Source organism: Odocoileus virginianus, chromosome 4 (genome assembly GCF_023699985.2).
Source record: "Odocoileus virginianus isolate 20LAN1187 ecotype Illinois chromosome 4, Ovbor_1.2, whole genome shotgun sequence".
NCBI lineage: Eukaryota > Metazoa > Chordata > Mammalia > Artiodactyla > Cervidae > Odocoileus > Odocoileus virginianus.
The window spans coordinates 10,424,076-10,438,498 of record NC_069677.1 but is presented as its reverse complement, the minus strand read 5'-3'; the positions used below and the strand labels follow the sequence as shown (position 1 = coordinate 10,438,498).

The window sequence follows — 14,423 nt, the reverse complement described above, 5'->3', positions numbered from 1 at the left end:
TTGTCGAGCTCGACGCGAGCCAGGAGTCCGGACGTCCCTCTGCGCGCGGCTCAGCAGCTCGAGCAGTCCTCGCTGCCCCAGCTCGGAGCCAACTCCCTCTCGGACCTGGGGCTCCCGACGCGGATTTTCAGCCACTTCTCACCTCGGGGCTGTGCCTGCCTCCCCCTCGCTCTCCCGCTGCCCTCCTTCTCCGCTCAGGACGGGGGTGCCAAGATGCCCCGCTACTGCCCAGGGCCCCGGGCCGCCCCCGACGTGTGACCCCAGCCTGGTCCCCCTGCTCGGCCGTCCACCTTCCCCTTGGAGACCCCCGGCCCGGCCCCCGGGGGAGGAGGAAGAAGACGACGAGGCCGAGGGGGGGATGTCCAGCTCCAAAAGCGTGAGCCCCCCGGGCTACGCGGCGCAGACAGCGGCGGCGCCGGCGTCCCGGGGAGGCCCGGAACACCGCTCCGCGTGGGGAGAGGCCGACTCCCGCGCCAATGGCTACCCCCAAGCCCCCGGGGGTTCGGCCCGCGGCTCCACCAAGAGACCTGGGGGGGCGGTGACCCCGCAGCAGCAACAGCGCCTGGCCAGCCGCTGGCGCAGCGACGACGAAGACGATCCTCCGCTGAGTGGCGATGACCCCCTGGCCGGGGGCTTCGGCTTCAGCTTCCGTTCCAAGTCGGCCTGGCAGGAGCGCGGCGGCGACGACTGCGGTCGCGGCAGCCGGCGGCAGCGGCGGGGCGCGGCCGGCGGGGGCAGCACCCGGGCGCCCCCTGCGGGCAGCGGCGGCGGCTCGGCTGCTGCGGCCGCCGCAGCGGGCGGCACAGAGGTGCGCCCCCGTTCGGTGGAGCTAGGCCTGGAGGAGCGGCGTGGCAAGGGCCACGCGGCCGACGATCTGGAGGCCGGCGCCGTCGAAGAAGACGAAGGGTCCGGGGATGGGGGCAGCTCGGCAGGCTCGGGCGCGGGGCCTGGTGCGGTGCTGTCGCTGGGCGCCTGCTGCCTGGCACTGCTGCAGATATTCCGCTCGAAGAAGTTCCCATCGGACAAGCTGGAGCGGCTGTACCAGCGCTACTTCTTCCGTCTGAACCAGAGCAGCCTCACGATGCTCATGGCTGTGCTGGTGCTCGTGTGCCTCGTCATGTTAGCCTTCCACGCGGCACGGCCCCCGCTGCAGCTGCCCTACCTGGCTGTCCTAGCGGCCGCTGTGGGTGTGATCCTCGTCATGGCCGTGCTCTGCAACCGCGCCGCCTTCCACCAGGACCACATGGGCCTGGCCTGCTACGCGCTTATTGCCGTGGTGCTGGCCGTCCAGGTGGTGGGCCTGCTGCTGCCCCAGCCGCGCAGTGCCTCTGAGGGCATCTGGTGGACTGTGTTCTTCATCTATACGATCTACACGCTCCTGCCCGTGCGCATGCGGGCTGCGGTACTCAGCGGGGTGCTCCTGTCCGCCCTCCACCTGGCCATCGCCCTGCGCACCAACGCCCAGGATCAGTTCCTGCTCAAGCAGGTAGGGGCCCACCTGGGCACAGGGACTGGATAGTAGGGTGTGCAGGCCTTGGCCTGACTCCAAAGAGAGGCAACCCACCTTCACCCTTTAAACTGGTGAGAAGATCCAGAGAGACATGGCTCTGTCAGCTGTGTGGTGTCTTCTAGCCTCTGACCCCCTACTCTGAGCCCTAGCATCTTCCTTCACAAAAAGGGTGCTCTTCTATGTAATGTTCCCGCTGACAGAAGACACACCAAACCCTATCCATTTTTGTAGGGATACTAATGAGGAAGGCAGGTTGGAGGAGAAAATTCTTTGGAGAGGTCCCCTTCTCTTCCTGTGCCTCTGTCCCTGTATATATGGCCCCTGACCGATGTGACTGGACCTTCTAATCCCTCTCCCAGCCTCTTCCTGGGGAGAGCCACTGATAGTTTGTAGTGAACTCAGTTGAGTCCTGGATGGAGGATTGATGAGGGGAAACCCTAGGAACTCCTTGCCTAGTCTTAGGGAGGAGAAAGGGTAACCCTGCCAGTTGCCTGAGACTGGGGGTTTGAAAGCTGGAAATATACCTGAAATTGAGGGAGGGCTGACAAATGTGTTTCATTTGTGAAAGTGCCCACAGCCAAAAAGCTGCCTTCAGCAGAAGTGGGAAGCAACCTTTGTGTGTGGTGACAGTCCTCTCCTGGCCAGAGCAAAAAGCTAGTGTTGTATGTCAGGACCCCTTCATGTGGGTGCTCCTGGTTATTACTTGTGGTGGGGACTTTTTTCACTCCTGGGATGAGTTAGGTGAGCCTCGACTGATGGGATCAGGAGGAAATAAAACTTCTGCCTGGTTAACTGGTGATTCCTCTGAAGACTTGTGAGAGGAAGGCGTGCTTGCCATGGTGACCTTGGATGAGATTGGCTCTTCTGACACGCACACCTTCTCCCCTTAGCAGTGCCCTTGTCTGGGGCACCATGAGCCTCATCCACTGGCCCCTGCTCAGCCTACTTGGTTGTGCTGCAGCTTGACTGTGAGAGTCAAATCGGCCCTTGCTGCAGTCTAGTCTCTTGACCGTAGACCCTACTGCACCCCCTACCTCTCTCTGGGCATCTGCTTCCTCTACAGAACTTCTTAACTAACTGAATTCCAGTCATTGCCTTCTCTTCCCCACTTTTAGTGCCTTTTGTCAGACTTCAATCCTATTGAGGACTGTGTGTTTCTTGAGGGGCTCTCCTGTACCCCCCTGGCTTTCTCAAAATAGTGCCAGTGTGGGCTTCATGGCGCTGGGCTCTAGGTGTACCCCCAAGGCACTCTGTGACTGGGAAGGAGAGGGTCTGCAGCCCCTCTGGGCCCTAGGTTCCTTGTCTAGCAAGCGAGAGGATAATGCATGCCCCTTCCAGTTCTACCCACTCTGTGCCAAGCCTCACCTCTGCAAGGAGCCCTCCTTCCATTCCAGCCATGCCAGCCTCTCCCTCTTCTGCATGGCCAGCAACAGAGTCAGGGCCACAGAGTGGGGCACTTACTTATTCCCTAGTGCCCCTGGTTTTACTCCTCATCCAATGTAAGCCCCTTGGATACAGAATTCCTGAGGTGTATGTGTTTTTCCTTCTTTACCATCTCTGCCTTGTTTAGCACTGTGTAGAATACATAGGGACTTCATAATTGCTTAACTAGTTGTATTCCAATGAGTGAAGTGATTGGGGCTGTTGATGCTAAAGAAGTTTTTCTGATCTGGGATCACAAGGGAAAAAAAATCTTTAGAGATCATCTTTAAATTTAAGAGAAAAACCTATTGAGAGCTGGTTTTAAAAAAGTTAACTACTATTGTTAGTGCTTATAAAGGCTCCAAATGTTTTGATCCGGGTACACAAGCTAGCATATGACTATTTTATCTTTGAAGGTTGTTCCTGGCTTGAATGGGAGGCAGGTTGCTTGGGTGGGTATGGCTTTTCTGCAGAAAGACAGGCATGGCATCCACATGGAGCAGCAGAGGTTTCCAGGATCATTCAGAGTATTTACTGAAACCAGAGTTGGGACTCGGGGCCTGATTACAGCCCTAGGCAACCCGAGGGGAGTGATTTTAGGAGACTGGAGTCAGATCCCAGGATGGCAGTGCTGGACCTGGGTTGCTCCATCTCCATCTTAGCATGAAGATGCCATTGCAGCAGCAGAGTTGGCTGACTGACTTCCCCATCTAGTTCCTCAGGCCAGTCTTTCTCCCTTCTCTCCCCAGCTTCACACCTCCCAACTCATGCTTCTTTTATCCAGTTGTGGTCTTCAGACCTTTTCCTGTCTGTAAGCTCTTGCATACATTTGCACTTAACTTCTCATGACCTGCTGTGCTGAGTATAGCAGAGCTTGTTAGAAATGATCCATGATAATCAGAATGCAAGCATTCTTTCTAGTTGACTTAAGACAAAATTGTATCTTTTTTTGGTTTGTATTTCATTTGCCTTTTTAATTATGTCTGATATAAAGTTTGTGTTTCTTGAGCAAATCTTATTGGATGGTGGGAAATATTAGTGAGACAATCAAGTATTACCCTCTGCCTCAGGTTACCCCAGAGTGGCAGGTGTTGGAGAATGGCCTCCGTTAGATGCCTTGTTCTTATCTTTGATGAAGATACACATCCAGGTAAATGGGCCAGCAGTGTGTGGTTTTTAATACTGGGGCTTTGGGAATTTGCCTCCATGACCTTGGACACAGAGTAGGCCCTCAGGAATCTGTTGGCATTTTTTTAGTTCTCATGAGAGACTGGTCCCCTTGCCAGCTGCCCCACAGCTCAGATCTTCAATATCAGTATCTGATCTCAGTATTTTATTCTTTCCCAGTCCCTCTTCTGTCTTGGGCTCTGCCCTTTGTTCCAGTTAGAAGGGAGAAACATCTAGTATCTTATCTGATGTCTCCTGATGGTTTTTACTCAAGAAGAAACTGAGAGGCAAGGTGGGGCAGCCCTTTCGGGGGTGGGGGGATGATGTTTCTTCCTTTTGCTGTATCCCCTGCTCCAGCTCTTCCCCTGGTATTCACCCCCCGCTCCCCACCCCCCTGCTCTTTTTCTCTCACTTCCTTTCACTTTCCTCTTCCTCCACTCCCCTGTTGCTCTCCTCTCCTCTGCATGCCTGCTTTTCTGCTTCCCTGTCTCTTACTCCCTATTTTCCAGCCTCTCAGCCTCGCCTTCTGTGCTCGTCTCACTGTCATCTCCCTGGTGGGATACAGTAGGAGCGTCATGGGATGTTTTTTTTTTTCCCCTTCTTTGCCTGTTAGAAGTCCCTCTGCTACACCCATACCATAAATAACACTCAAGCATCTGCCAAACACATTCCTCACTTGTGTTAATAGGCTGCAATGATGCCGGAGCCTGTTGCCATGGCAACCTCATTTTTGTTTGACTGTATCCCACTCTGCTACATAAAGCCTCTGCATGCACTCACACACAAACAAGTATGCTCACACAATTATTACATATACTTAGCTATTAGAGATTATTTTGGAGAAAACATCTTTGGGTCTTATGGGGATGGATAGTCATTTGGCAAAGATGATGAGTGTCTCTGCTTGTCCAGTGTTACTCTAGGAGGTGATAATGTATGGAAGAGTGCTTTGAAAAGTAGAGAGTCCTGTTCAGATTTGGGGTATTATTAGTCTGCAGCAGCATCAAACCCACCTGATACAGTTTCTGAAAAGAAGATTCTGACCCCATGTGGGTCCCTGTGAGCCTGGGAGAGTTGTCAGAGGTTGCCCTTGTGGTGTGGGCTGACCCATCCCTACCCAGCCTGTCTCCAGCTCCTTTCTTGCTTCCCTCTGTCCCTTTTGAAGAAACTCAGTGATTTTCTGCATTTTCTCCTTTGTGCCTGTTTGAATCCACAACTGTCACCAGTTGTTCCAGTGATCAGAATGGCACTGGCACTATGTGGGTGATGTTCTGTGACCATGAGCACATGTGAGTGTCCGTACTTGGGCTGGATGGGGGTGGGGAAGCAGACCAAGAAATGACTACTGCGGCTGCTGAAGGGTGGGTGTCTGTCTGTCATGTGGGCAGCCTCTAGTATGTATGTGCATGCATGTGCATGTGTGTGAACATGTGTGTGCACGCGTGTATTTGTGTGTATCTGTTGTGTGTGCTGGCCTGGGTTATGGAGGTGGGCTGAGGGAAGCCTTTGTGTTGACTTTGAAAGGAAATCATCACAGCTCTGTCCTGTTTATTCTTTGCTGGTGGCTGACTTCCTGTGGCTGTTTGCATTTCTGATTCTGGGCCTTGATCGACCTTCTCACCTTGACCTCTGACTCCGCAGGGAAGTACCCTGGATGCACATGCCCCCACTTTCCATAATGAACCTGGGAGCTAGACTTGAGTGGTCAGTTCCCCTGCCCCCATGGAGTCTCACCCTTCCCATTCAAAAGCCCGAGCTGCCCACTAACTCAGCCATCCGGTGAACCCTGTGGTGAGCTGCTAACTCACTCTGGAACTTGGCCCAGAGGCCTGTGTGGTGGGTCACTGTGTCTGCCCTGTGTACCATGCTGGCTGACGCTGCCTCCCTGCTTGCTGGGTGTTGTGGAGAAGGACACACACATTCAGCATGACACCAGGGGTCATCTGCCACCAGTTACTCTCCCCATCACTCACATTTCTGGACAGGAGAAATCTGGCCATAGTGAACCCCAGCAGCAACAGTAGGCTGGGGTGGGGGCCTGGCTCCGAGTTTGTAGCTGGGGAGGGTCTGCTTGTTTTGCCTCAGTGCTAATTGTATTTGCTAATTGTTTTTGATTATGTGGCCTCCTTATCTCTGCAGTGGGAAGGGGGTGCTTGGAGGGGGGCAGAAGCCTCAGGGTGGGGGTCAAGCAAGGCTTCTAGATAGGGGGTCATCTAGGCACATCTAGATAGGGGTGTCTCGATGCCTGTGGGGAGGACTTCCGGAATGGCAGAGGCCTGGCCAAGGAGCAGAACGGTCAGCTGCTGTACTTTGGGAATGTTGACTGTTAATAATTCTATCTAAGTTTTAATCTGGAGCAAGAGCATGAGGTCTGTGTGCTGTGGAGCACAGAACAGTGTGCTCATGTTTGTCTATAAAGAGGACACAGACGACGTATTAAACCCCAGCACCAAAACCTGCCCAGCCTCACAGAAGAGTTTTGAAAATCAGTGTAAAAGGCCTGGACAGAAGCTGTCCTGTGCAGACAGACCCTGGCCACGGTCACCCTGTCAGAGGGTGTAGGGCTGTGGGGATCCCACTCGGGCCCAGCCAGGGGTGGGGTGTATATTGGGGGAGGGAGGTGAGAGCCTCTCTGCGAGTGTATGGCCTCTTGCCGGATGACTTTCAGTCATGGCAACCTGCTTGGCACCTCTTTTAACTTTATTTATCTTGTGGTAGATCTGGCCAATGGTCATTTACTTCCCAGGAGCATCCTCTGTGTTGGGAATGGAAGCAGTTTTCTCTCGGAGTCCCATGTGACTGTGCCCAGAAATTCTTTGGGTGCAGTTACATAAGTTACACTCGAGCATATGCTTCTTTCCTCCATGCCTATCAGGTCGGGGGAGCTTGCTAGTGGAGGGCAGGTCAGTGATGATTTTCTCTCCCAAAAGCAAGACTCCGTGAAGATAATTAGAAATCTCTACTCCCCCCACTTCCCCCCCTCCCCCGCCCCCACCTCTTTTCTCCAGGTAACATTCAAATCCAGGACAGGGAAGAACTCTCTGTCAACATCATGAACAAAATCTGGGAGTTTCTAGTTAATGGACCATGAGCTTCATAGGAAGCAGCATTTTGGTCTAGCTCTTGGACAGTAGGGTCTTGGTTAGGCTTGTGGGCATATCCAGTTCATAGGAAGACTGAGGCCCCATCTGAGATTCTATGTTTGATTCTAGAATTTAGAGGAGGGTACGAGTTTGGTTAGGGGATTGGAAACCTTGACTTCTGAGAGAACATTTGAAAGAGTGAGAGATGTTTAGCTGGGAGGACAGCAGACTGTAGCAAGGTAAGAAAGCAGAAACATGGGCAAAATGTTATTTATTGCTGGGATCCCTGTTATCAGATGTTAGAAGAAGGACTGAATTTATTTTTGGTTGCTCCCAAGAGCAGAGTTGGGGCAAATGGGTAAAAACAGTAGGCAGATTTCAGCTCCAGGTATGTGTGTGCTAAATTGCTTCAGTCGTGTGTGATTCTTTGGGACCCTTTTGACTGTAGCCTGCCAGACTCCTCTGTCCATGACATTCTCCAGGCAAGAATACTGGAGTGGGTTACCATTTCCTTCCCCAGGAAGAAGATACTTTCCAGCCTTTGGGGTTGTATCCATTACACCAGATGCCCCCTGGGGTAGCCAGCTGTGTCAGTGGAGGTGTTCAAGGGGAGACTGGACTGAGGAAATGGAAGACTCTGCTTCTGAAGGTCTGGGGTGGGTCCCAGGAAGGGATCTATATTTTTTGCCAGCTTGGATCTAGTTTTCAAAGCTCTCTAGCTGATCTTGATGACCAACTCTTAGGTTTGGGATCGTTGGCCAAGATAACCATTCAATTCACATCCAACCCTTGAATTCTATGGTTTCATGTCTTGCTATAGCATGAATGCCTGCTGAATCTTTTGGGGTGTCTGTTGTCATGCCTAACTTGGTCTCTGTTTAAAAAAGTCACAAAATCCCTGCAGACTTGCAGCCCCTTAGGAGATGTCCAGGTGGGGCTGGTGAGCATATTGCTTGTAGGATGCGGAAGGGAAGGTGACTGGTAGTGGTGAGAGAGGGTGGGAAAGATTGCCTCTACCTCCCATCCTGTCTCCCAGCCATTCCCATACCCCACTCTTGTTTGAGGCAAAGCAATCTGTGTGGCTCAGCATTGGTGGTGGTAGCGGTGGTGAGGGTGGTCAGCAGAGAGATACACCTTAGTTTGAGTCCTGGTTTATTCATTAATTTGTCTGCTAAGTGAAAATGAAAAACACTGAGGGTACCCCAGGTAGGTCCAGAAGGGATGGTACAGAATGTGGAAAGTGAGATCAGGGGTAGGCAAGAGGTCAGGAACTAGGAGAGGGTTTGAAGGAGGAACAGTAGGATGTCAGGCAAGGAAGAGGAGATTGGAGCTGTGAGTGTGGGGAGGGGAAGAGCTTGGAAGTGGGGGCAGGGATGCTGTCTGGAACAATGGGATATAGTCACAAGAAGAGGGGGTAAACAAGCAAACACTGGGAGACAGTAGTGGCTTTATTCTTTAGGCCTGCCTCATGTGTCAGCCTGGACATTGTTCCCCCACCACATACACATACACACACTTCTTGCTCTGGGAGGGTTATCAGTTCTTGCTTCTGGACTTTGAGGCTTCCTGATCTCACACTTGCATGGCCTCCGCTTCCTTCTCCCTAGGGGCTTCCTGGGGGTTGTCTCACAGGTTGCCACAGTCCCACTTGGCTCTTGGAAGGGGTCCTGAGGGATCTTGGTACATGACACGTAGTAGGTGTTCAGTGAGGGTTTGATTGAATGAATGAATGAACGGGTGGTGGGGTGGGTGGATGGCTGCACGCAGACTCTCGGCTGTGCCGAAGTGCTAGACCAACACCTCCACAGAAGGAAGCGATGCAGCTCGGCTTGGAGCCTATTTTGGTGGATTGTTATCCTAAACTCCGAGCAGGGCTTCCAGAGTACCTCCTGCTGCAATTTAGAACGTGTGTCTTCTTGGAAACAGAGAGCTGTTGCCTGGCAGTGCCGGTACTATATCCCTTCACGGATTTGAAAACCATTATTAAGTCATTCTTTCAGCCTTCTCCCCATTCATTCAGACAACAACCATTTATTAGGTGCCTACTGTGTACCAGGCGCTGTGCTAAGCCACGAGGGTCCAAAGAGGACTCAGGCCGAGCCCCAGCACCCAGCATTGCCTTTAGCCCAGACGCTCCCACTAACTGTCCTTTGGAGGGATGTTGCTCAATGTTTCACATATACACATTCAGTCCTGTGTTAGGTAAGTTTAGGAAATACTGGCTTGATCAGAATTCTTCATTGTAGAACTTCAGAGTTTTTCATATGTTAACATGCCATAGAATTTGCCAAGAGGGGGTTTTTGCATGAAGCCATTATCAGACATGTTTGACCCCAGAACCAGTTTTTGAAGGAACATAGCAGAGGCATTAGTGTATGTTGGAACTCACTTTGGGACACACCGCTTCAGGGGCTGGGAGAGTCTCAGCATCCAGCCCCGCCTCAGGGATAGGCCTAGGCAAGGTCATCTAGATGTGGGTGTTTGTTTGGGGGTTCTTCTCCCTCAAAAAGAAGACGGAGCAGCCTGCATTAAAAGTCTCATTCTCTGTCTGCATCCAAAATTCTTTATAAAGTAAAATGATGGGACTGGAAGGGACCAGGGAGATGCCTCCTTTATCTAGTTCCAGTTTCCTTTAAGGGTTTTCTGTTGTCGTTAGACATTGGAGCCTGTTGGGCTCTGTATTATGACCTTTGGTGGGGGAGCGGGTCCATTCGCTGAGTGCCTGGCTGCCTACGAGAAAGTAGTGACGGGCTGTTCAGAGCATTCTGGGGCCAAACAGAGTTCCCCAGTTTGCTTTGTTTCCTACTATCTAAAAGGAGGAAAACTTTATAGAATGTTGATTAAAAACAATGACTATATATTGAGTTTTTATTGCAAGCTTGGCACTAAGCTAATCCCTTACATATATGACCTCACTTAGTATCAACCCTAAGAGAAAGACATTCTTATCCCTATTTCAGGGCTGCAGAATATAGGATAAGAGAAGGTAAGTAACTTCCCCAAGGTCACTCAGTGAGCAAGCACAGCAGATGGTTCGGTGCCTGCCCATATTCCCTGGGCATGTACCTTTCACTCTTGCCAGCCAGACTGCCAGCTGTCAGCACCTGAGGGCTTTCTCTGGCCCTGAGCCTCTCTGCTTGCTTGTGGGGCAGGTCAGAAGTACCGGGGAGGGAGTGCCCACCCCCAGAGCAGCTCTCAAGCAGTGACTCTTGGGCACTAGTGGGTAGCTAGCTCCCTTGACCCTGGTGTTGGGGGAGTATAACTGAGACAAGCCTTCTGTGTTAGCCCCCAGGCCAGCAGGATACAGCTCTGGTTGTCCACAGTGGTACAGGCTGGAAAATGTTTTTCTTTTTTTCTCTTCCTTCTTTATTTTCTCCCTCCTTCCCTTCCTTCCTCCCTCCCCAATCTTCCTTCCATCTTTCCTTTCTCTTTTTCTTCTTCCTCTGTTTTTTTTTTTCCCTCATTTCTCCATTCTCTAATATTTTCTGGGGTCACCTCCCAGGCAAACCACTTCTTTCAAATCCTTGTCTGAGGATCCTTTTCTAGGAAGAATCCAAATTGAGAGTGGAGAAACTGAGATTCTAATCCGGTTTGACTTGAACACTAGGGAGGTGAGTGATCAGTTTACTAGGGCAAAAATGCATCAGGTACAGGGACTTCTGTGGTGGTTCAGTGGCTGAGACTCTGTGCTCCCAATGCAGGGTACCTGGGTTCGATCCCTGGTCAGGGAGCTAGATCCCACATGTCACAATGAAGAGTTTGCATACCACGGCTTGAAAAAAAAAAAACAACGGTTCCACATGCTACAACTAAAAGCTTCCACACACCACAGCTAAGACCCAGTGCAGCCAAGTAAATAAGATAAATATTTTTTAAAATACAGCAAGTACAGAACTCGTGGCAAACTCAGAACCCTAGTCCTGCCTGGCCTCTCCCTCCTATCTGATAACATATGTTTGTCACCAGTACAGTGGTTTCTAGACTAGTGGGATGATGTGAAAAAATGTATTTTTTTGTCTTGTTTTATATATGTATATATTTGTTTGTTTTGAATTTCTGCTTCTTAAAAATGTATGGCTTTCTGTCCCCTAGACAATGGCTCGAATATCAGCCAAAAGACTCAACTACTTTGACCTTTGATTAGCATTTTGTAGATGCCAAAGGACTTTACCATGTGCGATCTTACTTGCTTCTCACTCTTGCCCTGAGGAGGTGATGAGTTGAGAAGGTGCAGACATTGGCTTCGGGGCCCAGGAGGACGCCCTGGTTGGGTGATCCTGAGCTGCCTTATTCTCGCTCAGCCCGTTCCCTCTCTGTAAACTGAGGATAAGCTCCTGACTGACAGAATCTGTTGTTGGGTGCCCAGACAAGGTAATGCATGTGAGGTCTCTCATGATTACAGACCTGTGCTGCTTATATTGTGTTGAAGAGGAGGAAGTAGGGGTTGAAAGAGGCTGAGTGACCTTATTCAGGTCACACAGCCAGTTAGTTTAGCTTAGGAGCTGCTGTACAAATACAGATCCCTGACTCCAAATCCAGTGCTCTTTGCACATGTGAACCCGAGTCCACCCTATAGTACCTAAAGAGGCTGTAGAAGGCACAGCTGCTCTCAAGCAGTTGTCTTGGGTGGTTTTGGAACACGTGGTTTCTCATTTGTGATGCCTCCTTCCCATGGGGTGTCTGGCTCAGATAGGCATCAAATCATTTGTCACTTCCGGAGCCTGCAGTGATGCTGCAAGAGGGGACAGCGTGAAAGTGTTTAGAGGACAACTGAGATCAGATGTTTACCTGTGAAGGGCCCCTGAGTGGTCTTCTGGATGGGTCAGGAGGGATGAAGACCTGGAAAGGGGTCAGACACGATGCCGGGTAGCTTAGGTCTGGGTGTAAGGCTGCCTTATGTCCAGGCTTCTGGTGGCATAGACGGAACAGCGGCGGGAAGGGAGGAGGCGGCTGGGTACACAGCAGCATCACTTTTCGGAGGTCAAATCTAGGGTCTTTCTGTAGAGTCACAACTAGTGGATAGAGCAGTTTAGCGTTTACTCTAGGATGTCTTTAGAGCCCATCTCACCCAAACCACCATAATCCTAACAAGTACCCCAGATATCCTGCTTCAAAGCCACTTTTGTCGTTTGTCACTCTTCTCAAGAAAAATAAAGGAAAATCTAACTCCTGCCTAAGTGCCAGTCTTTTGCTAAGTGGATTTTCAAGATTTTATTTTTGCATTTTCTTTTGGGGGTGAGTGTGGTGATTTGGGCTTCCCTGGTGGCTCAGATGGTAAAGAATCTGTCGGCAGTGTGGGAGACCTGGATTAGATCCCTGGGTTGGGAAGATCCCCTGGAGAAGGGAACAACTACCCACTCCAGTATTCTTGCCTGGAGAATTACATGCGTCCTACTTTTTTTTGACTCCATGGGCTGTAGCCCACCAGGCTCCTTTGTCTGTGGGATTTCCCAGGCAATGCCGGAGTGGGTTGCCATTTTCCTTTGCTGTTTGTTTGTTCAGTTAACAGGCCCAAGCCCCCAATCTTCCTCTGACCAAGTCCCTTTTCTTGTAACCGTTTTACCACGCTGCCTGGGAGGGACCTGGCCATCCTCTGAAGGACTCCCAAAGGGCAGCAACAGCTCAGAAGTGCCTTGGTCCTGGCAGCCTAGTGGAGGAGGCAGCCAAGGGAGAGTGATCCTGGGTGAGCAGGCTGGTACCTCTAGCTGCTTGTACCTCTCCTTGCCGAGGAAGGAGCCTGCCTTTGCAACATCTGACACTCTGCATTTAACATCAGAGTCACTCTGAAACACCCTCTTCTTTTCCTCTAGAGCACTCATACTGGTTTATAATTTTATTTCAGTAGGTTTATCTATCTGTCTTTCAACTTGTCAGTCAGCTCTTTGAGGACAGGGGCCTCGTCTGTTTTAATACTCAGATATTTACTGAATGTTCCTGACTCTCTGACCCCCACTGCCCAGCACTGTGGGAAGCAAGTGGATAGTTCCCATTTGCACGTTCCATAGGGAATGCTGACTCTTGACAGCCAGGGCTCCCTCCCTTGACCAAGGTGAGCTTGTGCCCTGCTGGCACGGGGCTCTGAGCCTGGGGGTGTGATCTTAGGAAACGCTGCTTTCCATCTTTGCCCTCCTTCTTATGGGTTCTCTGCTGGTCTGTCCAGTGATGTCAGGAAGGTTCCCCGTTGTCTGCTTTTGCTTCTCCCTCTCATCCTTGGTCCCCTTTCTTCTTCTCCTTTTTCTTCTGCTATCTTTTTTCCTCCTCCCGAGTCCTCCCACTTCCCTCTTTCCAGCTGTAAGATGTGGGAAAGACCTGAGAGACTCGCCAGGAGGCAAGCTCAACTATAAGGACAGTAAATGTGAGCATGGCTAACTACACAAATTTCAAACAGTATTCTTCATGCTGTTCCAAGCAATCCCATGAAAGAGCAGTTCTCACAGTGTGTTATAAACTTCCTGATAGTTGATTGCCCTGTATCACAGTGCAGGAGGCAGCTCTGTTTTCACCTCAAACGCCCAGCACTGAGACATCAACTTTCGGGCTAGGTTAACCTCCAGTCACCCAACAGAACTTGAGGCGTGGGAGGTGAAGGCGTATCTAGGAGTTCTTATATAACCCTGGTACCCAGGCTATCTGCAGTGGGCCTGAACATCAGCATTTTGTAATGCTCCTGCTGATTCTGATGTGCACCACAGATGGGAACTACTGCCCTGAGCCTCTGTGCATCAGCAGAGGGCTCATGGGGATGACGCTGAGTCTGATTTATGGCTGTATCAAAAGGAAAGTTGTTTATATCGAAAGGGGTTTATTGTGTGGTGATTCAGTAAAGAGCAATGACCACTAAAAATTATTGCAGGTGTGTAATAGGGGAAGAAAACTTGGTTGGTAGTTGGTGTATAAAATCTTATCAGGCCAGGCTATGGCTCAGTATATTTATGTTCCTCTTATCACCAGCAATTAGCCCCAAACGTCGCTCGATAAATGGCTTAGCACAGTGTTGTAATAACTGCAAGGATAGTTTAGAAAGTGACTGCTGCACCATGTGCTCCACGGAGCCATCTTGGCAGAGAGGCACATCTCACTCAAGGTTCCTGACGGCCTGAGGGCTACACGCAAAGGTCTGCTGATCACTGTTAACTCTGTTTTTATGTGATATTTCCTTTCAGAATTGGAGAAGGAAATGGCGACCCACTGCAGTATTCTTGCCTTGGAAATCCCATAACAGAGGAGCTTGGCGGGCTCCA

General features: G+C 50.9%; 1 protein-coding gene across 1 annotated transcript in view; it reads left to right on the top strand.

The window, feature by feature from the left end:
• The first annotated feature begins 358 nt into the window (after positions 1-358).
• ADCY5 (adenylate cyclase 5) overlaps positions 359-14,423 on the top strand; it is a 156,467-nt gene continuing 142,402 nt past the window's right edge. The window contains exon 1 of the mRNA XM_070466074.1: positions 359-1,486. Within this exon, the coding sequence (XP_070322175.1) occupies positions 359-1,486 (1,128 nt within the window). The remainder of the gene's footprint in view (positions 1,487-14,423) is intronic.